The 24,752-nt window shown below is 41.6% G+C and overlaps 1 protein-coding gene across 1 annotated transcript in view; it reads left to right on the top strand.

Moving 5' to 3' along the window:
• The window catches only part of WDR35 (WD repeat domain 35), a 267,899-nt gene that overhangs the window by 66,481 nt on the left and 176,666 nt on the right, over positions 1-24,752 (top strand). Inside the window, exons 8-9 of the mRNA XM_069235987.1 lie at positions 3,988-4,133; positions 6,789-6,914. Coding sequence (XP_069092088.1) covers positions 3,988-4,133; positions 6,789-6,914 — 272 coding nt within the window. The remainder of the gene's footprint in view (positions 1-3,987; positions 4,134-6,788; positions 6,915-24,752) is intronic.

The raw sequence follows: 24,752 nt of genomic DNA, 5'->3' as shown, positions 1-24,752 counted from the left end.
TAAGAAATTTCATTGCCGACTTGTCTGACAAATATACAGCCTAAAGAAACTGTGCCATTGCTCATGTCTGTGTTAACATTGATTTAATAGTTCAATAAAAGCTTGCGTTAAATTGCATTGTTTCCACTAGCTTTTAAAGATGGTGGCTGCAAAAACTATTTAGTCTGTCCTTGATACTCAATGAATCAGAGTATCACATACAAAGTAAGATAACTGGGGGATGCAGAAGTATAATGAGTTTATAAAATAAAACTCCATGTGCGGATCCAGAGTGATGCCGAGGATTCAAGGCCATAGAAAGAAATTCTTAGGGGATGCTATGCTAAAAGTGTATTCTGAAGTAGATTTTCTTTTAGATTACTTATTTGCATGTGCTTGCATCAGTCCTGAATGATAATACATCTTCTATTTCCCTTGACCACTCCTCCAACCTGTCAAGGCCCTTGAAAACCTGGCTCCTATGCCTGGCAGCTCCAGCCTCGTCATGCACTCTTCACTCTCTCTCTTATCACTGTCTCTCTTTTTGCGCCCTTCTGTGCCTCTTTGTGCTTGCTTTTTTGCCCTTTTGAGCTTCTTGGCTCTCATTCTCTCTCGCTCTCTCCACCCTTTTGTGCCTCTTTTTGCTCACTTTGCTCACTTTTTGCTCATCCTTGTGAACTTCTTGTCTCTCCCTCTCTTTATCTCTCTCTCTCTTTATCTCTCGCTGTCTCATTTTTTTCATCCTTTTGAGCCTCTTTTGCATGCTCTTTCACCCTTTTGTCCCTCTCTTGGTGCCTTTTCTTTTCCACCCTTTTGCTTCTTGTGCTATGTTCCCCTTTCCACATCCTGCCACCCATCACTTACAACCTCTCCCTCCTCCACTACTTCCCCCATGCTGCCTCTCCCACTAAGCCCCACCCACTGCCCCATGCTCCTCCCCCCAGGACCTACTTAATGGTAGTTGCAGTGGGGATCAGTCATTAAGCAGGTGCCCAGGCCCTGACTTACCTGGACCAATACTCTGAAAGGTAACACAATTGCTTCAGAAGCCTTACAGATTTTTCACTGATGGCTCTTCCCACACTTACAGCTACTCCTTCTTTCTCGGTTTCCCAGATTCGCAAGCAAAATTCGACCTGCAAATTTTACTCTCAACAGATCAATGAGTCTGTCCTGGTGCACATAGGACTCGCCAAATCTCAGTCGCAATTTTCTTTCACTCCCTTTACTCACACACCGACTCGTTGACCACGCCCGATCAATCTACTAAACCAAACAGATTACAACATAAAACTAAGTGTCTCATACACTTTTCAACATACTCGGGAATCTTAGACCACGCAGGGTCCGTACATCAACAACCACGTGGCCAATTTGTGAGCACAAAGCGCCACACACATATGAAGTTTGACGACTTCCCTACTCTCACACTGCGGAGTACGCACACTCCTACTACAACTTCATTTGGAGTACACAAATCCCTAAAACCACTCGCACTATCACTAGAACACCGAGAACATCCTCAAATACCCATTAGTAGGATCCAGGATCTGGGAAAGTCATTTCTGGACTTAAGGGAATATCATTTTCTCTCCTGTTGTTATCATTGAAAATCAAAATCCAAATCTCAATAATAATGATTTCTGCTACCACCTCTGGGACCTTCAATCCTGCTGTTAACTCTGTCAACACCTGTCACTCCGTACTGGATGTGTATGGTAAGCGCTTAAGGAGACAAACCATTAGTCTCTCTTACCGTCTCTGTTAGTCTATTATTCTATACCGGACGTCTATGGTAAGCTCTTAAGGAGACAAACCATTAGTCTCTCTTACCATCTCTGTTCGTCTATTATTCTATACCGGACGTCTATGGTAAGCTCTTAAGGAGACTAACCATCAGTCTGCTACCTTGTCCAAAGCGGCAGAAGAAACATAGTCTAATCAAAGCTTGAACTACAGCACATTCTAAAGTTATGGTGCAAATCAATAGCAAAGTCAGCTGCGTCAATGTTATGATGTACATGAAGTTTAGCAGAGAAATTCAGCAAGCATTAGTCCCTTTTATCATAATTTATTAGTGAGGAGCCTTAACTAACATCAGATTAGCATCAGCATGTTGGGCTTCATGCAAAACAATTTAGTAACACAAATTTGAAAACACATCTAACTATGGCTCTATCAAAACAGCGCAGTTGGTACCTAGAAAGAAAAACCAAATATGCATAATAATCATAATTTAAATAAATATACCTATGCTCAGGGTGGATCAGCAAAGCAGAATCACTCTTCATCCTCATGACATCAGTCAATCAGCAAGGCATCAAGAATCAGCATCAGAATTTAGGAAAGGCAAAGTCTTTAGCATTAACATTAAGCACATCTCTTTGTCAAGATGCAATAAGAAAGTAGTAACCTCTCAGTCAAGAAAAATGGGCAGTAATGCTGTCTTCTCACTGTGCAGTGTTGTTAAGTCAAAGTTACCTAAAGTACCCCCCAAATCACCATTGGTCAGTTAATCTTATGTTCACACTCTGTCCAATAAAACTAAAATCCCAAATCTATGAATTCTAATATTACTCCGTTCACATGTCGTTGATTGGTTTGTCTTGCAATTTCCTCATCATCCGGCTTGCCAGGGAACAGTATTGTTGCAGCTTCTACTCTAGTCAGTATCTTCATTGTTGTTGTCCTGGGAAAGTCAGTCTCACACACATTACACATATAATGTTGCCTTAGCAGGAACATCATCTCCTAGCAGTCGGTTCACACAAAAAGCTTCCTTTATGAGCACATTTACACAATACTATAGGAATTCACAGTTTAACTTTCTTGGTTAGCTATTTTATTAAACGCTAAGAAATACAGCTTTTACGTGAGGCCTGGCAAGTAGGCCAAGACACTCGCTAAGTTAAGGCCTACAATTAATAAAACTACAGCTTAATTCATAACTTTTAATATGACATATTACTGCATTAGTCTAACCTATATTCAACATTTCATATTAAATCATGGATTAGTACATTTTGTTAACATTGGTGGCCATTCTTTGTGATCACATTTTCAAATACGTCCATTATTTTTCTACATTATTTTATTTTCTACATAAACTTACTATTCAAAATACATAAACACTCATTAAAACTTTTTATTATAACACCTGCGCCAGCACTTTCATTAGGTTCATATTTGGCATCAATAGTTTAAGAGCTGTCAAACATATTTCCAGTGCCAGGTATAGTTTTAGCTTGTTGATAATGGTAAAGTTGCGTGCCATTAGTGTGAGAATGGCACACACATTTGTTTCACTTATTATATTGGCGAGAGGACAGCAGTATATGTCACAGATGAAGAACTTTAGTTTGAGTTGTTAAAAAAGGTTGCTGATGGAAGCTGCAAGCCACGAGAGGAAGCAGTCATTCTCCTCCTGCCTCTGACAAGTAACAGGAATGTGCATTTGCAGGTGGTCAGGGAGCAACCTGGTTAATTTTTTTAATGTTGAGGTTACATTATTTAACTCTAAGTGACTACTAGGAATAAGCAGAACTAAACCTCATATCTTAATACTTTTGCAAGTGTTTAATTTTCCATGTGAATTCTTATGTAATATATGGTATTGGGGTATGGTACAAATGTCTAGAAAACGTTTTTCAGCATCATCTGTTTTGCTCACTCCTTGGATAACTTTTACATGTGTGGTAGCTCTTGAGATAAAAATGGTGTAACAGATAGCCTCACTTTGGTACAAGGCTAGCCCAAGGATATTGTGGCTTCATTATTGTATCATTTTAGACTTTGAATGTCTGTCGTCCTCGCACACCGATTCTCTTTTTTACTAGCCCAAGAAAATGTACAAAAATATCTCTAAAATCCACCTATTAATCTCCTTGAAGTTGCATTTCAAAATGCTCTTGCCGTGGCTAGTGTTCATTTTGCTTTTGTTAGTAACTTCAGTGGTGTTTTGTTTGCATTAGTTAGTTGTTCACAACCTTATATGTATTTTCTATGTAGATCCCATTCTGATTGACACTGGCATGAATGTAGTGAGTATTCAGTGGAACTGTAGTGGAAGTGTTTTGGCTGTGGCAGGTTCACAGATGGCTTCCAGCATGGATAAAGATGTGAATACAGTGCAGTTCTACACACCGTTTGGAGAGGTAAGTGTATTTTGTACTTCTAACTCCAGGGAAAGTATTTTTAACTGTATATTTCTTTAAAAAAGGCTACTTTTCCTGGACTGTTGTACGCTAAGCCCCATTCATAGAGATTTATCAAGTAGTTTTTTGTAGGACATTTCTTCCTATTTTGAACATATTACATCATGGTCAGATTATTTATCATTACTATTCATATTTCTGCCTACATCATCCCAGCGTTTGCTGTTTGAGATGAACAGAATCTGGAAATACGCACTATTTTGCTCCCCCCTTTTTTAGAAAAAAACCATTCTTTACCCCCTGTGACCTGTCCTTAGCACTCCAGTTATTAAGGCAGTAGCACTCTGCGAGTAAAGGTGTGTGGCAATTACTAAGACGTGGAAAGCAGAATGAAAGTAATAAAAGTGACTTATTATCATTAGCTCCAGTTTCCCTTTGTTTTCCTGTTTATTGCTGTTGGGTGTGAACCATAGCGTCAAGTTTTCCTTTAATCCCACATACAATTAATGCAACTCATACCACATTCATATGACAAAACATCTCGCCGACTGCTTAAAATGGAAGCAAAAGGCAAAGTTAGGTCAACCTTGACACGCAGGTCAAGAATAATAGGATACAAAAATGACCCTGCCACTGGCTGGTAGACAACCTGTACTGTAAATGTCTGAACAAAAAAAAAAACTCTGATGGACCCTTACAAGGATGTTTCTAGAAAGGAAACACTCTCGTCACTGGCTCAATATGAAATTACCTGACAAGAGCCAATAATTACTTTTTACAAACATTATACTTGAGGCAGTGCAGGTAAGTACAGACCACCCAAGGCTGACAACCATTATATTGCTGGTAGGGCAAAAAGTGAAGAAAACAATGTAAGCTTTCCTGAAACCTTGAAAAAATGAGGGTGGCTCAAACACACACACGGTGATGGATGGAATGCTTGCAATAAGTCTAACCTCTGGCATTTGATCGGGTAGCATCCCAGCTCATGGCCCTTTTGCCTACCATGCCAACCCAGTTTGGACCCATCCACATGCAAATCAGCTGAACCCAGCTCGAATAGGAACAGTCCACGCTAAGCTGCCAGGTCAGGTCTTCCCTAAATTAGAACACGAGCAACCCAAGACTGGCTTCGCCCAGAATGGGGTTCGATAATCAGGTATTTCTTGGTTCAAGTGGCACACTGGCCACTGGGCCCACGTCTGATGTTCTATTTTAGTATCTTCCAGTGGATGGAGCGAGTGTTACTAGAAGTCACAACTTATTTATTTGTCTTGAAAAATAACAGCCATCCATAAGAAAAAAGGCAGTACTATGAAATTAGCAACCCAAAAAACCTCTTTCATAGACCTTTTATAAAGGAGAAATTAAAGAAATTAGCAAGAATACAGGAGGATAGGCTGCCACCTTTGGAGCCTGGAAAACTGGAACAGCATCTTTAAAGAAGTACATTCCATCAGTTTCCAATCAAACCCTGTAAGAGTCTGTTAAGTTAGTTATGTTTTCTGGATCCTGTTGCAGACGTTTGGGACACTAAGCTCTACCCTTTTGCTATTTAATGGCTAAAAAAGTTTAGATAACTTTGGAGTTTTTGTTGCTTTTAAACCATTTTTACCACTAAAGTGCTGTTGTTCTTTGTCAAGTGCTTTTGTGAAAGAAAACGTTTTCTCATCCACATTACCTGGGTGTGATGTAAAGCTCGGTGCATGTAATCCTAGGTCTCCTCCATGGGACTCTTCTTGAACGTCATAAGCAGCCTGCCTTCTTTACCACTGGAAGGAGCAAAAAAAGTGGCTCTCTTCTGGGCAGGATCCTAAGCTTCTGTAATATTAAAATTGATCTCCTGCCATGATTGGTGCTATGGGATACTGGAGAAATGTACTTCCTTAGAAAATCCGTTTCTGATTTCCAGACTTTACAAGCTGCAGTCTATCTACCTACATTGCCCCTCTTTTCTTTCAATTTTCTTTCTAAAAATGTTTGTATAAATAATGTTTAATTTTATCTCTTTTTTTCCCTAAAGGGTGGCTGTTTATTTAACAACAATTGAATTAAACGTGGCTAAGATAGTCTGTCCACAGGCTCCAAAATTATTCTTTTTTTTTTTTTTAAATTGGCTGTTACACAGGAATGTTTTTCGGATGCAAATTTAGTGCTTTTGGATCCCACACATAGACAAGGCTGTTCAGTATTTATGAGTTGCAAAGAAGCAACTAAAAGACACCTATGATTACAAGTAATTACCTTTTTCTTCTCTATATAAAACATAATGCTAATGCTGTATACCAGTGGTTCCCAACCTTTTGAATTCCGTGGACCCCCACTATATCATTACTGGAACCCGGGGACCCCCACTGAATCATTATTGGAATCCGGGGACCCCCAACTGAGTCATTATTGAAAGATGGGGACCCAATCTGTTAATATTATTTAATTGTCAAAGCAGACGCAGACCCCATAAGAAGGCCTTGAGGACCCCGAGGGGTCCCCGGTCCACAGGTTGGGAACCGTTGCTTATACCTTTTTCAGTAGTTAGGTCCCATTGCTGTCAAAAATAAGTTGTCTTAAAGGACCGCTACGTGTTGTACTGCTATTTTTAAGTTGATGTCTTTAATGTCTCTAGCAAGTGCACTAACACAAAATTGAATTTTCCAGCATCTTCGCACTCTGAAAGTTCCTGGAAAACAGATGGCAGCATTATCTTGGGAAGGAGGAGGACTAAGAGTTGGACTAGCTGTTGATTCTTTCATATATTTTGCAAATATTAGACCTGATTACAAGGTAAGTAATTGTCGTAGATTGTGGAATCACAGAAAATTACTTTCTGCCTGTGGACAGCTGCCCTGCATTTTGTTAGTGGTATATTTGTGTATGTGTGACTGAAGGGCTTTGCAAGGCTGGTAGCGATGATATCCTGCCCAGCAGTAGCCCTTGGAGAAACCTGATCTGTGGGGTGCAGTGCAGGGTCTGTTTTACCTCCTGGAAGTAGCCTTGCTGCAATTGAGATGTCTGGTATTTGACCTTCAAATCCACATCCCACTGATCATTTGTTGCCCTCTCCCTTCATTTAGTGTAAAAGGCATTGGTAGTGCCTGTGAAAACGTTTCCCTGGTTGAATGTGGAATTGAATTCTGAAAGTAGCATAACTTTGAATTTGTCTTGTTATCCTTAGAGTACTCCATCTAAAGATATGTACCAATCAAGGGAACACTGACAGAACATTATAATACAGATACATTTGCCACCATTTTATTTTAGTTTAGAGGGAATTTGAAAGGGACCAGGATGTGGCATTGTAGTGTTATATAAATACATTGTCTGAACTGTTTCTCTCCTAAGGCAGCTAGAAGTTGCAAGTTTGCAAGGTAGAATCCATGATTGTGATGGCTGCTTTCTGCTGGTGTCTCAGGGCATTGGATACAATTTCAAGTAAGAACGAGATGGCCACAGCACACAGAGTATAAAGTTCAATGGTGTGACAGGGAAAATCTTCCTGAAAGTATATTTGTTGAAATGTAAAGTAGACTGGAGTCCAAGTTCTTGTTTTGCAGATGTAGCCTTTAATTGTAGATATCAAAGATATTTGTGTCATCAACGAGATACAGCCAACACGTGTTTCGTCACACAAGTGACTTCCTCAAGGCTGCAAAACAGTAATGAAATACAAAAAAGGAAAAGTTCTAATGTAATGGCATACATAAGTGTGTGAGGTTACACATGGGCTCATAAGTGAGCACATGAAACAGACTCCAAATCGTTGAATGTCAAAAACACTCAGTAATTTATATGTGAACTCAGTGGAACTAGTGTGGTGAGTAGGTAAGTGTAGAAAACACACATCAGAACTTGGTGCGTGAAAGGGACCCTAGACGTAGTGCATAAAACAGCAAAACAGTGAATTACCGTGGAAAAACATTCAAAGTTTAAAATTGGACAAGTGCAACCATGGTCTGGAGTGGAATCCATGTGCCTATGAAGTGAAGTGTAACAGGTGAAAGAAAAAAGAAGGGCTGAGAGACAGATCCGAACCGCGGATGAGTAAGAGTACTAAAGTTAATCAGGTGCCTTGACTGATGAGAGAAGTGGCGGTAACTAAATGCGTGGATCATACCTGGGCCGTCAGGCCAAAGTGGAAAGTAACAAAGGTAAGTGGAGCGGGAGCCTCGTGTTCAGTTAGCTGGGCTCCAGAGGTCAATTGTAGCTGGTACGAGAGAAACAGGACTATAAGTACGCAAAGAAACAGTACAGAGTAAAGAAGAAAGGATAAGAAATAGAATCAGAGAGTAAGTAAAAAGGGAGAAGAGAAGAGAAGAGGTATAGATGAGTGGTGTGTAAATGAAGAGAGAAAGGTAAAGAGAAATAGGTCATCCAATACATACCTTCTATGAGTCGATCTGTCACTAGTGTACCTGGGTAGGTAGTGAATAAGTAAGAGGAGGACAATGGTAATAATGGACCCTGATAAGTCTCTGGTCAAAGAAACCTAGGAAAATGGCGTAAAAAGGGGAACAAAATGCGAATGAGCCAATGAAGCCTGGACAAAGAGAACATGAACGTAAGTAATTGATATGTATGCAGGTGGTGTTAAGGCGATAGGGAGTGCGTAGTTTAAATAGAGAACAATAGTAAGTGAGGCACTGGAATGGAAGGTCAAGTATTAATGGCCGCAACGAATTTGTACTAGAGAACAGTAGTAAATGCAGAATGAGCTGAGGGTGGTAGGGGTGACGGCTAAGCGCGGTAAGTCCATCTAGGAAATGTAAACTGGTAACACTGAGAAAGTCCAGAAACGTAAACTGGTATGGTGGTAGTGGAGTAGGTAGAAACTAAGCGGGGCCCCAGAAAATAGGGCTACTTAATTAACGTGGGGCAAGTAATCATAACCACGAACAGACTAAGGGAAGGGGCAGGAAGTATATACGCGTTTAAGATCAATTGGTCAAAAAGAGATTGGGCAGTGGATACAATTGCGAATGAGCCAACACACGAAAAAGGGGCGAACCACTAAAATGAAAGTGGAGTCGATCGGTCATGGCGTGAGGTGATGAGGTAAGGACGTGCTAAGTTATAGAACAGGAAACCGTAGGGAAGTGTGGCAAGCCAGCAGCACGGTAAGAAAAGCACTAAACACACTAAGCCGGTAAATGGCGCAAGAACGCACATAAGGAAGTCGTCAACGGAGAGTGGGCTAGGTGCAGGATGAGAATTAACACTAGAATATTACGTCAGAGAAACGATACGGTTTAGAGGAAGTAGACGGAAGCGGGAGTAATAGACGGCATACCTGAAGTTCGAGGAACGTGGCACGAAGTAAGCGGAACGTAGTAATGGGCCGAGAGAGCTACCGGTCTTATTTTAAAGCTCTCGGAAGGGAGAATAGTAGAAGTCGAAGATGGACTAGTATAGTGAAAGACTAGTCAGCGCGGCGGCCATAATGGATATGAAAATAAAACGCAAGGTCGCCTAGAGTAGAAGACGACCGCGTATGCAAAGTGAAATCTGGTGGAGGCGGCCATCTTTAAAGAGAGGTGAAATAGAAGGTTGAAAATAAGCGTTTCATGAAAGAATAATGTAGACAGAGAGTGGGCATGCATAAAACGAAATACACGTTGGCAGAGAAAAGTGTAAGTGCGCTGTTGAAGTAAGGTGCGAACGGTTACAATGGTACAAATGGTTGGTTATGGTGGTAAAGAGAAGCACTGTGAACAAAATAAGCAGCAAGAACACAGAATCACACAGAGGTCATGAAGCATGGTACATATGATAGTTGCAGTCTACCAAAAACAATCGAGCATATACGGCCAAAGGTCATGGAGCATGATAATTTTACACATACAATGGTGATGCATGGGCATGAATAGGTAGTGCAGCATACATAAATACAATGCAATATGATATAAACAGGGATGTCATGACCCGTAAAGAGTATAGTGTAAAAGCAAAAGTAATCATGTATATTGGCCACGGAAGGGCCCAATTATCAAATGGAAGGCAACATGGGAGTCGGTCTTCAGAATTTACGAAAGAAAATAGTGAAGCTCACGGTCAGTGTTTAAGCCTGATTCAACTGAACGAAGTTTTAAGATCCACTTTGCCTCGCATCTACGCAAGTCCCTTGTTCTGTCCCCCCATCTTGGGGAGTTGGGAACATGCATCATGCCATGGAATCTAATGTTCAAGAGATCTTTTTCCCCATGCAGGGTGTTGAAGCGAACAGCAAGAGGATAGTTGGTGTTGACATTTCTAATGGCTCTGACATGCTCTTGTATTCGTTCCTTAAGTGGACGTATGGAGCTACCAATGTAAATTAAGCCGCATACACATATTAAGCAATACACAGTGAACTTTGTGTTGCAGTTCATGAAGGTCTTGATTTGGTACGTGATCCCGGTATTGTAGGAAAATGTTACTTTCTTGTTGAGGGCCAATTGGCAGGATATGCAACAGCCACATTTGTAAAAACCGTTAGGTTTTTCTGGCAACCAACCCACTGTACGAGTTGAGGGGGAGGGGCCAAGAAAGCTGGGACACAGGGTGTTTCTGAGCGTGCGACCTCTGGTGTGCACAATGGTAGGTGACAACCCTACTGAGTTTTTGAGGCAGGTGTCCAACATTAGCAAGTGCCAATGTTTCTTCAGGATGCGCAGAACCGTCTTACTCACAGGGCTGTATTGGGTGATGAAAGCGACCGGTCTCCTGTTGGGAGAGCCGCTGGCGTCAGATTTTTTAGGGATTTTGAGCAATAAGGCGTGTTGGTTCTTGCTAGATATGCGTTTGCTGGCACCCAAGATGAGTTTATCAGTGTATCCTTCTGTTGTACATCACCGAAAGTAAGATCATGTCTAGACTCTACAGAAAACCCACGGCCTGCAATTCGATCCTACATGCCCAGAGCGCCCACCCCCTTACTCAGATCAGGGCCATTCCATATGGAGAGATGGTTAGGATTAGACGTAACTGTACGGACACGAACATCTTCAGGCAAGAACTAAAAAGCCTATCACATCGCTTCCGGGCTAGGGGATACACTGATAAACTCATCTCGGGTGCCAGCAAACGCATATCTAGCAAGAACCAACACGCCTTATTGCTCAAAATCCCTAAAAAATCTGACGCCAGCGGCTCTCCCAACAGGAGACCGGTCGCTTTCATCACCCAATACAGCCCTGTGAGTAAGACGGTTCTGCGCATCCTGAAGAAACATTGGCACTTGCTAATGTTGGACACCTGCCTCAAAAACTCAGTAGGGTTGTCACCTACCATTGTGCACACCAGAGGTCGCACGCTCAGAAACACCCTGTGTCCCAGCTTTCTTGGCCCCTCCCCCTCAACTCGTACAGTGGGTTGGTTGCCAGAAAAACCTAACGGTTTTTACAAATGTGGCTGTTGCATATCCTGCCAATTGGCCCTCAACAAGAAAGTAACATTTTCCTACAATACCGGGATCACGTACCAAATCAAGACCTTCGTGAACTGCAACACAAAGTTCACTGTGTATTGCTTAATATGTGTATGCGGCTTAATTTACATTGGTAGCTCCATACGTCCACTTAAGGAACGAATACAAGAGCATGTCAGAGCCATTAGAAATGTCAACACCAACTATCCTCTTGCTGTTCACTTCAACACCCTGCATGGGGAAAATGATCTCTTGAACATTAGATTCCATGGCATGATGCATGTTCCCAACTCCCCAAGATGGGGGGACAGAACAAGGGACTTGCGTAGATGCGAGGCAAAGTGGATCTTAAAACTTCGTTCAGTTGAATCAGGCTTAAACACTGACCGTGAGCTTCACTATTTTCTTTCGTAAATTCTGAAGACCGACTCCCATGTTGCCTTCCATTTGATAATTGGGCCCTTCCGTGGCCAATATACATGATTACTTTTGCTTTTACACTATACTCTTTACGGGTCATGACATCCCTGTTTATATCATATTGCATTGTATTTATGTATGCTGCACTACCTATTCATGCCCATGCATCACCATTGTATGTGTAAAATTATCATGCTCCATGACCTTTGGCCGTATATGCTCGATTGTTTTTGGTAGACTGCAACTATCATATGTACCATGCTTCATGACCTCTGTGTGATTCTGTGTTCTTGCTGCTTATTTTGTTCACAGTGCTTCTCTTTACCACCATAACCAACCATTTGTACCATTGTAACCGTTCGCACCTTACTTCAACAGCGCACTTACACTTTTCTCTGCCAACGTGTATTTCGTTTTATGCATGCCCACTCTCTGTCTACATTATTCTTTCATGAAACGCTTATTTTCAACCTTCTATTTCACCTCTCTTTAAAGATGGCCGCCTCCACCAGATTTCACTTTGCATACGCGGTCGTCTTCTACTCTAGGCGACCTTGCGTTTTATTTTCATATCCATTATGGCCGCCGCGCTGACTAGTCTTTCACTATACTAGTCCATCTTCGACTTCTACTATTCTCCCTTCCGAGAGCTTTAAAATAAGACCGGTAGCTCTCTCGGCCCATTACTACGTTCCGCTTACTTCGTGCCACGTTCCTCGAACTTCAGGTATGCCGTCTATTACTCCCGCTTCCGTCTACTTCCTCTAAACCGTATCGTTTCTCTGACGTAATATTCTAGTGTTAATTCTCATCCTGCACCTAGCCCACTCTCCGTTGACGACTTCCTTATGTGCGTTCTTGCGCCATTTACCGGCTTAGTGTGTTTAGTGCTTTTCTTACCGTGCTGCTGGCTTGCCACACTTCCCTACGGTTTCCTGTTCTATAACTTAGCACGTCCTTACCTCATCACCTCACGCCATGACCGATCGACTCCACTTTCATTTTAGTGGTTCGCCCCTTTTTCGTGTGTTGGCTCATTCGCAATTGTATCCACTGCCCAATCTCTTTTTGACCAATTGATCTTAAACGCGTATATACTTCCTGCCCCTTCCCTTAGTCTGTTCGTGGTTATGATTACTTGCCCCACGTTAATTAAGTAGCCCTATTTTCTGGGGCCCCGCTTAGTTTCTACCTACTCCACTACCACCATACCAGTTTACGTTTCTGGACTTTCTCAGTGTTACCAGTTTACATTTCCTAGATGGACTTACCGCGCTTAGCCGTCACCCCTACCACCCTCAGCTCATTCTGCATTTACTACTGTTCTCTAGTACAAATTCGTTGCGGCCATTAATACTTGACCTTCCATTCCAGTGCCTCACTTACTATTGTTCTCTATTTAAACTACGCACTCCCTATCGCCTTAACACCACCTGCATACATATCAATTACTTACGTTCATGTTCTCTTTGTCCAGGCTTCATTGGCTCATTCGCATTTTGTTCCCCTTTTTACGCCATTTTCCTAGGTTTCTTTGACCAGAGACTTATCAGGGTCCATTATTACCATTGTCCTCCTCTTACTTATTCACTACCTACCCAGGTACACTAGTGACAGATCGACTCATAGAAGGTATGTATTGGATGACCTATTTCTCTTTACCTTTCTCTCTTCATTTACACACCACTCATCTATACCTCTTCTCTTCTCCCTTTTTACTTACTCTCTGATTCTATTTCTTATCCTTTCTTCTTTACTCTGTACTGTTTCTTTGCGTACTTATAGTCCTGTTTCTCTCGTACCAGCTACAATTGACCTCTGGAGCCCAGCTAACTGAACACGAGGCTCCCGCTCCACTTACCTTTGTTACTTTCCACTTTGGCCTGACGGCCCAGGTATGATCCACGCATTTAGTTACCGCCACTTCTCTCATCAGTCAAGGCACCTGATTAACTTTAGTACTCTTACTCATCCGCGGTTCGGATCTGTCTCTCAGCCCTTCTTTTTTCTTTCACCTGTTACACTTCACTTCATAGGCACATGGATTCCACTCCAGACCATGGTTGCACTTGTCCAATTTTAAACTTTGAATGTTTTTCCACGGTAATTCACTGTTTTGCTGTTTTATGCACTACGTCTAGGGTCCCTTTCACGCACCAAGTTCTGATGTGTGTTTTCTACACTTACCTACTCACCACACTAGTTCCACTGAGTTCACATATAAATTACTGAGTGTTTTTGACATTCAACGATTTGGAGTCTGTTTCATGTGCTCACTTATGAGCCCATGTGTAACCTCACACACTTATGTATGCCATAACATTAGAACTTTTCCTTTTTTGTATTTCATTACTGTTTTGCAGCCTTGAGGAAGTCACTTGTGTGACGAAACACGTGTTGGCTGTATCTCGTTGATGACACAAATATCTTTGATATCTACAATTAAAGGCTACATCTGCAAAACAAGAACTTGGACTCCAGTCTACTTTACATTTCAACAAATATACTTTCAGGAAGATTTTCCCTGTCACACCATTGAACTTTATACTCTGTGTGCTGTGGCCATCTCGTTCTAATTTGTCTATGGGTATTTTGTTACCCTTCTTTGTGCCTACCGGGTAGTAAGGCACTGGGCCAGGCTGCACCAGACCCTGCTTTCACTTTGACTACTTGTCTCGGTACAACTGTTTTATTGCTCAGATGTGCGGCGCCTTTCACCCTTACTACCCATCTGTGTATTCTCTATGAATATGTACAATTTCAAGTATTCCTGTAATACTCTGCACGTTCCAGGGGTAGCTTGGTTGAGGAATCAAGTGTTACTCAAGGAGTTGGTGTCAGATATTTAAACTCTGACACTGGGTGACACAGTAATCAGGCACTTTAATTACTAATGTCTCTCTCTGTCTAGTCCGTGCCTTAATTTATTGTATTGTAAACAAGTTTTTATTTACATACCCAAACAGCGTAACTCCCGCAGAGTGTGTGCTGTGATTGTTGGTATCATCAATAGACACAATGACTAAAAATGTCCACAGTGACGGGAACTGTGGAAACTATGCTGCATTATGAAATATAATGGGGTGTAAGATGTATTCTTAACCAGTTTATTTTGTTTGAAACTGCTGCTAATCACAGGCACTTTCAAAGCCACAGACTGGCATGACTCTTGTGCAAGTGATGCAGATGACAGCTGACTATGCGGTGATGACATTTTTGAGATTGTGTAATATATTGATTCTTTCAGTGAAGCAATGTGATTATTGCACCTGCAGTGATCTGTAAAAGGATAGTACAAGATTGAACACAGAATGTCCTTGTGACATGCATTGATCTGACATGCCAACCATGATGTCCTTTATTTTTCATCAGGTGGAGACAAAATCAAAACACATTCTTTTTAATATTAGATACATGGAGTTTGAGCTTGCATAAATTCTTCTACGGAATATTTTTTTTAAACTAATGAAGCAAATAAATGTTATATAAGCCCTTCATTTCTCCTGATTCAAATCTTAACAGAGTCATCCCCTAAACTTGTTATCAGTCTAGCTTGGCCACTCCTGGTCCACAAATGTTTTTAAAGAATGGACATCTCCAGAGAGACTGTCTTCTTTGTATCTCTTGTACACCCAAGAAGAATCATTATTTGAAAGATCTGTCTACCTCTGACTTGTAGGCTGACTATAAAACAGATGCCATAGCTCTGCTCCTTTACACCCATATTAACTATGTTCTTATTAAACCATTGCATCTGTCTTAAAGTCTTCTCCCTAGAACTAATGGTCATGGATAACTCCCCTCAGTCTTCCTACCCTTAACTTCAGATGGACCAATAGGTATACCATTGACAGAACTGATAAATGAAATGGTCTCCACGTCTCTTCTCTGTGTATCGTAGGAGTGCTGAGGGCAGTAATTTCCAGACCACCCACTGCTAGCTGAATGTTTTACTGGCACAATGTGTAAGATATTTGTATGGACCAATTCACTGTAGTCTGTATTCTATGTATACTGGATGGATGCACAACCTGGTTAGGAACCCTACAGCTGTTATTTGATTGGTAATTTGTTACCACATATTACAATAAGGAGAGAATTAGAAATACAAGTAAGTGTTTTTTTTTGTTAAGTCCAGTCCACTAAACATAATACCTAACTACAAGTCCTCTTAGTAGTTGGCTATGATCTTCCTGATTTTGAATAAAGTGTGGGAAATTGATGAGGCACAGGAGTAATAATATATACCACCCATTTAACTATTTATTAAATAACACTTTAAAGAAGCACTGTCTGCTCTTACAAGTAGGCAATGAGATTTCTACATAGGGATGTAGGTCAATTCAACACAGGAAGATCATGAGCCTACCACCCTTGTGGGTGAGCCTCACACCCTGGATTTTCTACATAGCACGCTTACCAGTGTTGTCTTTATTTATATGCAGAGTTCTGTATCATAAATACAATATGTGTGTATGTGTTATTTATATGCGTATAGGTGAGCACTTTTATGCACTTCTTTCTTCACTATAGCTTCTGTTTCACTGCTAGTCCACTCAGCTTTATCTCTCCTCCTACTCCTCTGTCTCCACCCTGCTTGGGGTCCCTCCAGTGCTGTAGCCAGGGCTGGTCTGAATTCCTACCTGCCGCACTGTTTATGTTATAAGATTTTGTCACATCTGCCTTGTTTTGTTTTCCTGTCTGTAACTGATTCATCATCTGCTCATACTGCTGAGTTGGGAAAGAGTCACTTTGGTATTGTCCATGATGTCTTAACCTACTTTTAATTAGAAATTGAAAAATAAGAGTTGAGTTTGCCTATCAATTACCTAGAACTGAAAGCTTTGACACCTGGTCTCTTGGCCTTTCTGCAAAGGATTAGAGGCTGTTCAGTAATGGTGCACACAGACAGTATGACAACAATGCATTATATCAACAAGCAAGGAGGCACATAATCCCGAACAATGTCAGTAGAAGCACAAAGAATTTGGGAATGGTCAATACAATATTACATCACACTAACGGAGAGGCATGTGCTGTCACCAACATCAGTGGGCAGACTGACTGAGCAGATTGATTTAGAAGTGCCAATAATGAGAGTTAAAACAGCAACCACTCAATAACATCTTGAGTCCATGCAAACCAAAGTTGCGTCTCTTTGCAGCCACTCAGTCCCGCAAAATGATAATTTTAAACAAACTGTTATGAGCATGCAGGGTGATATGTTTTCAATAGCATGGTCAGGAATCTTTGCCTACACTTTTCTTCAATGCCTATGGCTCCACAGGTGCTGAAGAAGAAAAAGAGGGAACCATGCCAAATCATCATAGTCGCCTGAAATGAACCTGACAAAACTGGTTCACAGAGCTACTTCTATGAGAACATCATATTCCACAGAAGCCAATTCATACATTTGCACTTATAGATTTTACAATGAATATTCACATTTAGATATACCAAAGGATTCTAAAGAAATCCCTGCAAAAGGCAGAGACGAGACAGGGCTTGCAAATTTAAATGGAAACACTTTTCTGTTTATAGTCTAGACAGTAATATTCACCCTATATCTTCTTATCCGGAACAGTTGCTACCTTATCTATTACACCTAGCATGACCACACCTTTCTCATGGATCCTTTAAAGCTAATTTAACAAGTGTACCACGCTTTAGGAGATCCTCTGATAAAGCATCTGTGGTCAAATGGAATTGTGATGGAGTTTTTAAGAGGACTTTTGTTTAGCTTATCCTCCATTGAAGCATTTACCAACTCCATGGCAATTAACCCCTTAGCTGCTGGTCCTCCCCTATCCAGTGATGAGCCCTTTTTTGGCTATTTGAGGTAGTTCACGCTTAGATCTCCATAACTTTTCTTCCACGTTAGGTATCCATGCCAAACTAGCATCATTTATTTTCAACATCCTGGGGATTGTAAAGGTACCCAGGGTTTGTGGATTCCCCTGGAGGAGAACGAGAAAATAGGCAAAATATAACAACATTTTGAGATTTTTTGGAAAAATAGGAAAATTATGCTCCAGATAAAAGTGGCTCTTTTTTTTCCCTAAATATGGCAGCCACAAACGGTTTGCTTTACTAAAGTCACCATCTTCCCATCTTTTAGGAACGTACAGAGCTGAGTCCAAAAACCTAATTTTGTACCACAGTTTTGGTATTTTTCTAAGAGGTAAACCTATTTTTCCTATTTTGTAGGCTCTCAACCTACTTGCAGTTTGTGGTGAAAACGAGTTTGAAACCCATGGGTGATCGAGAAAAGCTACATATTTCTGAAAAGTAAACACAATTCTGAATTCAGCTAGGGGTCAAATGTAAAGGTCCCTCAAGGTTTTGCCAAGGAAAATAACTGTTGAAATAAGGAAATAATAAAAATGAGTAGGAACAAACGGGCATTTGTGGCAACATTTTCAACTGTACCTTTTTTGTCACAGTGGCTGATTGACAAAAGCAATATACCATTACGTCCGCTAGACCTTTCTGATCGCGAGGATATATAAGGTTTGTAGGGTCTCCAAGAACCCAAAGTACCCAGATCCAACAACTGAGAAGCACCGTACAGTGGTTTTTCATATTTCATTGAAATAGGCAGAGTGAAAAATGGGTATCAAGGAAGCCGATGTATTTCTGAAATGGACACAAAATGTAGAGTTTAGGAGCAGTGGTCATTTCTACATTTCTGAATTTGTGGGTATCCATACTAGTGTATGATTTGGATTATATGTTTCAAAATGTCATCTTCCTTATACACTGGTTTACATTTGAAAGGCACAAATGCAGCAAAATCCAGTAGCTTATATCAAATGTTCTACTATTCTATGCTCCCACAAACATGGTACCTCACTTGTGTGGGTAGGTCTAGTGCGTTCAATAGGAAATGGCTCAAAACACAACATAGATGCAGCACATTTTTCCACGGAGAACTGGCCTTTTTTTCTAATGTGGGTAGCTTGAGATTTCGTACCCTAGCTCAGCCGTCACCTAGGAAACCCTAGCCAACCTGTACCGTTTTAAAAACTAGACACCTGGGGCCATCCAGAGTAGGCTGACTTGCGTGGCTTTCACCATGTGTTTTTTTTTTTTACCCAGAATCCCTTGCGAACCTCAAACTTTGACTCAAATTTCTGTGATGGAAAGTTCTGAAATCTTTAGGGAGCAACAAACTTCCTTCTACCCAGCATTCCCCAATTTGTCCCAATAAAAACGCTACCCCACTGGTATGCCTTGGCCTAGTGCCCGTGACAGGAATAGATCACACAATGGTCAATGGTAGCCCTTGCATGAGGGCTATTGTTTACCCTGGGGTGATCCATTCCTGACACGGGCACTAGGCAGAGGCATACATGTGGGGTAGCCTTTTATCAGGACAAGGGGGAAACCATTCCTGTACTTTACATGACAGAAATGCAAGTAAAAATAGTGTTTTTATTCAATGTTTCACCTTTGCAGGCTATTCTGGGTAAGAAAACCGTGGGGAATCCACACAAGCCACACCTCCATGGACTCCTGTGGGTGTATAGTTTTTAGAAATATCTAGGTTTAGAAGGTTTCCTTATATGGATGCCGAACCCAGGCAAAAAACGCATATGCCCGCCTTACAAACCAGGTTGTTTTGTGATAGCTAATTTTGATGTCTCCACAATATGTTTTGAGTCATTCCTTGTCGCGGCCACTTGCCCACCCATACAAGTGAGGCAAAGTTTCTCTCGGGAGACTTAGGGGAATTTTGGGTGGTAGGAAATCTGTGACTTTGTCTCACTGAAATGCAATGAAAATGTGTGTTTTTAAGAAAAGTTTGTGATTTGCAGGGGATTATGGGTGAAGAAAAACTGGTGAGAGACACACAAGTCATGCACCCTTGGACTCCCCTGGTACTAGTATGTAAAAGTTAATCTACCATTCACACTGGTTAGTTTTAGCACCTCCAGAAATTCTGGTTTCAATGCATAAATACTTATCAAAGTTTCTGAATATTGAAACAAAGCCTTCTGAAGGTGAGCCACAAAGCCTCGTAACTGCACCAATCGCTTTATGGTCCATTCACACGCCATTCAGGCACAACACACAACACTTTCATACCGTCGGCTACGGGCCCAATCCAACCGATCATTGCACTCACATCAACTTACTGCCGCCTGACAAGGGCCCATCACCTTCATATGCCATAGGATGGAATACGTTTTACTTTATTTTATCACCTGTCAAGGAACCGCCACCTTCTTCCTGAACATTACCAAATGCATGCATAAGGAACCTTTACTAAAGGCTCCCCTCAGAGCCACATGAGGCTTAGGATACAATGTCTTTCATGTGCCTTTAGTGCACTCATTGTATTTCTTGCAAGGCCTATTCCTCTAAAAGAGTGAGCATATCTACCTTTGAAACTAGGGCAGACATGCTAGGGGAATTTTCATGAAGTTCCCTAAAGAGAACATCATAAACTATGAAGAAGGGTAGTTTCAGGCACACAGGGTAGTTCATGAGAATGTAGCATATGTCCCATCCACCGTTATGTGCAGTGCTGTGACTTAATTCACTTATCATACAGTAAACTGAACATCTAACAAGGGTTGGCGGAGCATGAACATGGTAAGCAGGTCAAACCTTGACCTATACATGTCATATTAATTCAGAGCGAGCGCAGCACCAATGGGTTTGAATCCATAGGTGGAGATGATGTCATGGCATGTGTATATGTACTACATTTACTATCTGCCTTCTACCAATGCAGTATCCCTGGGAAAGCAGACCTACTGTAAGCTTTTCTTATCCATTCATGAATGTTTGCATCAGAGTCCTGACTAAACCTGTATAATTGCCAAGTGGAGATATACTAATGCCTTCCATCCCTACCTACTTGAAGCTCAAGAAAACGTGTCTTTCATATACCATCAGCGCACTTCCTGTGCTAAATCCAACTCCTTCCTGTTTGTGGATGAAAGTTGGTGGTGTCCGAGTATGCCTTGCGAAGCCTATTCCTTGAACGGAGCAACCATATCTACTGTTGAAACCAAGGCAGACATGCTGGTGAATACTGCCTAACGTCTCTAAATTAAAAAGCCAAACAAATATCCTGTGGGTCTCATTCACCAACACTTCTACTTTTGCTTTGAAAGTGAAGCTACAAATAGAGTTTTCACGCTTTCAATTAAGTAGAAATGTTGGTAAACATGTCCTGCAGGACATTTGTTCGACTTATTAAACACACTCTGGTTCTCATTGGCAATCAGGGTGGTCCTTGTGTATTATACATAAGTTCCCCAACAAGCACTTTAGAAATTCAGTCACGCCTTTAACATTTTTCCATACAGGGTACTCCGTGTCAATGTGGCACATATTCTGTCTAGTGGTATGTGCAGTGTAGGGATTATAATGCATGTTAATCGTTGAACGGAACACCTACCACATTCTGATGAAGGTGTTGAGCAGACCATGATTTCCTGAAGTAGATGAACAAAAATTCTGTGGCTACTTGCCTAACAAAGTAGTGGCCCATAGACTTGAGTTATCCATGCACAGCCATTGAAAGGGTTACCCAACAGTGACTTCACATCAGTCAATTTCTCAGACGTTTGCTTTATTATGAGCGATTAGCAAGTAGGAAAACACAGGTCTGGCTGATGGGCTCAGGGAACAGTAAACACGACTCTCCTGCCTCTTTCCCTGCTTCGAGCACACTTTACATCAACAACATGGTCGATCCCCTTTTTGGGTGTTTTAAGAATGCGATCACCAGTGTCACTCCTGCAGCCTTCCCACATCCTCCAGAACATATGAATGGGAGGCTGCTGCCTCGGTAGCAGCAGTGAGGCTTTCAATCACAGAAAACTGACAGTCGAGGAAAGACATGAGTTTTCCTGTGGTTGTCTGACAATAAACAAAGTATTCATTGTATTTTGCCATCTTGATCAGGTGGGTAAACAGTTTCTTGTACCAAGTGTGAGTTGTCCCCTCCATCCATATGCTTATTGTAATCAAGTATACAGGTGGGCTTGTGGACTTCGGTCGTCTGATCGCAAACCGTGATGGAGGAAGTGCTCTCATCCTGAATTGTTGTGAGCACGTACACATCACGCCTATCCGAGAACTTGACTGCGAGCAGTTCATTGGAATACAGCGCAGTACTCTGTGATTTCTAGAGCTTCTTGTAAACAAGCTCCTGCAGTAATCCTTTACGTTGACAACAAACCATACTGCAGGCCGCAGTGTCAGCTTTGTAGAGATCACTGAACAGCTCTACACCTTTACTGAATATGGTCCACGTAAAGGTTATAACTTTTGTGAGTAAGTGGCTGGACAAGTTCCCATAAATATTTCCTGTGACCCCTAATGTGGGAGGACAACCTACAGGATTTAGCTTGGAGTCCTTCACTGTATACACTCTCAAACTGTACACATAGCTAGTAGAGCTCTCACACAGTACGTACAGCTTGATTCCATAGCAAGCTCTTTTGCTTGCAATATACAGCCTAAACGGCAGCTACAGTACAGGATAAAGGACTCATCAACTGCTATATTCGTTCCAAGAGTATAGCTCTCTGGAAACCTGGCAGACAAATGTTCCACGGCAGGCCGAATTTTGAACAACCTGTCATGGTCTGGATGGTACCGGGGCAATGCAGCAGAATTGTCATTGAAATGCAGCATGCACTGCAGTAGCAAATACACTATCCCTGCTCATTTACGGTGCGAGATGGAGGTTACCCAAGCCATGCATGTCGTCCACTAGGACTGCAAGGTGTATTTCTGCATTAACCCAATTTTGAGCATAAGGCCCAAAAATATCTTCAACTCTGCCAGCAAAGTGGGAGTCCACCGGCGTGCCCTAGAACGGGGCCCTAGAGTGCCTCCATGCTCCCTCAGAAATTGTTCAGCACTCAAATGTGTTTGCTGCACAATTTGCTGAAGGCAGGCAACATCCAAAAAGAGATGGACAAGGTCAATGGGCAAAAAGTTGGTCGTATCAACATCATCACAGCCTTTAGCACTGGTGGCGCACAGTGCGATAATCATTTTAGGTGCTTTATGCGCATGACCTCTGTTGCACCTCGCAGCCTTAGGATGGTCTTCCCCCAACTTTTTCTGATCTCATTTTGGCTGGTTTTAGGATGCATCTGACCAGTGCTAAAGTTTTTGTTCTCACCCTAAACATGGTAACATTGGCTCTTTCCCAGTTGGCATATTTAATGTACCTGTAAGTCCCTGGAAAATTTCACTTGACTAGTGGGCCTGCAGCACTGATTGCGCCACCGACATAAGTAGCCCCCTAACCATATCTCAGGTCTGCCATTTCTAGGTTTGTGTGTGCAGTTACACTGCCACTTTGACTTGGTATTTAAAAGTACTTCCTATGCCTTAAATTCCCCTTTTCTTACACATAAGTCACCCCTAAGGTAGGCTGTAGGTAACCCATACGGCAAGATGCTCTGTAAGTAAAAGGCAGGACATGTACTTATAAGTTTTACATGTCCTGGTAGTGAAAAAGTTGTTTTTCACTACTGTGAAGCCTACTCCTCTCATAGGCCAGCATTAGAGATATCTTTATATGCTTTTATGTTGTAATTTCTGATCTGAGAGGAATAGACTTGCCATATTTGGTATGGTTGGAATAGCAGTAATAAATCCTTCTTACTGGTGAAGTTGGATTTTATTACTATTTCAGAAATGCCACTTTTAGAAAGGAACACAAAAAGATGATGGGCGGAGTGTTGAAACTTTTCAAACACTCATCCCTAGTCACAGATCTGGGTTTAATCCATTGTTCTTTTGCTCACCATGCCACTCCAGTTTGGACCCAGCCATATGCAAATCAGACTTGACCCAGTTCCTCATAGGAACAGTCAGCCCGAACTGCCTGGCCAGGTCCTCCCTGAACAGGAAACAAGCATTCTAGGACCGGTTTTAAGGTATCACCCTTCATCAGCCAGGCTATCTTGAATCCAGTGGCACAGTGAGCAAGGGACCCATGTCTGGGCATACCGTTATCACTTAGGGCAACTATAGCAACACAAAGGGATGATGAACATAGTGTTGAAACTTTTCAAACATTCACCCCCAGTCACAAATCTGGGTTTAATCCATCAATTCTTTTGCTCACCATTCCACCCCATTTTGGACCCAGCCATAAGCAAATAATTCTTGACCCTGTTCCCCAGGGGAACAGTCCAGCCTGAACTGCCAGGCCAGGTCCTCCCTGGACTGGAAACAAGCTTCCTAAGACCAGTTTCAGGGTATCACCCTTCATCAGCCAGGCTATCTTGAATCCAGTGCCACAATGAGCAATTGGGGTGGCATGATGAGGAAAAGAACAATGGGTTAAACCCAGATCTGTGGCTGGGAGTGAGTGTTTGAAATGTTTTAACACTCCGCCCATCATCATCCTTCTATGTTGCTAAAGTGCCCAAGATTCAAGCTAGCCTGACTGATGAAGGGTGATACATATACAGGGAGTGCAGAATTATTAGGCAAGTTGTATTTTTGAGGATTAATTTTATTATTGAACAACAACCATGTTCCCAATGAACCCCAAAAACTCATTAATATCAAAGCTGAATATTTTTGGAAGTAGTTTTTAGTTTGTTTTTAGTTTTAGCTATGTTAGGGGGATATCTGTGTGTGCAGGTGACTATTACTGTGCATAATTATTAGGCAACTTAACAAAAAAATATATATACCCATTTCAATTATTTATTATTACCAGTGAAACCAATATAACATCTCAACATTCACAAATATACATTTCTGACATTCAAAAACAAAACAAAAACAAATCAGTGACCAATATAGCCACC

This window comes from Pleurodeles waltl, chromosome 5, assembly GCF_031143425.1.
Source record: "Pleurodeles waltl isolate 20211129_DDA chromosome 5, aPleWal1.hap1.20221129, whole genome shotgun sequence".
NCBI classification, from domain to species: Eukaryota; Metazoa; Chordata; class Amphibia; order Caudata; family Salamandridae; genus Pleurodeles; species Pleurodeles waltl.
This window is presented reverse-complemented; position numbering and strand designations above follow the sequence as displayed.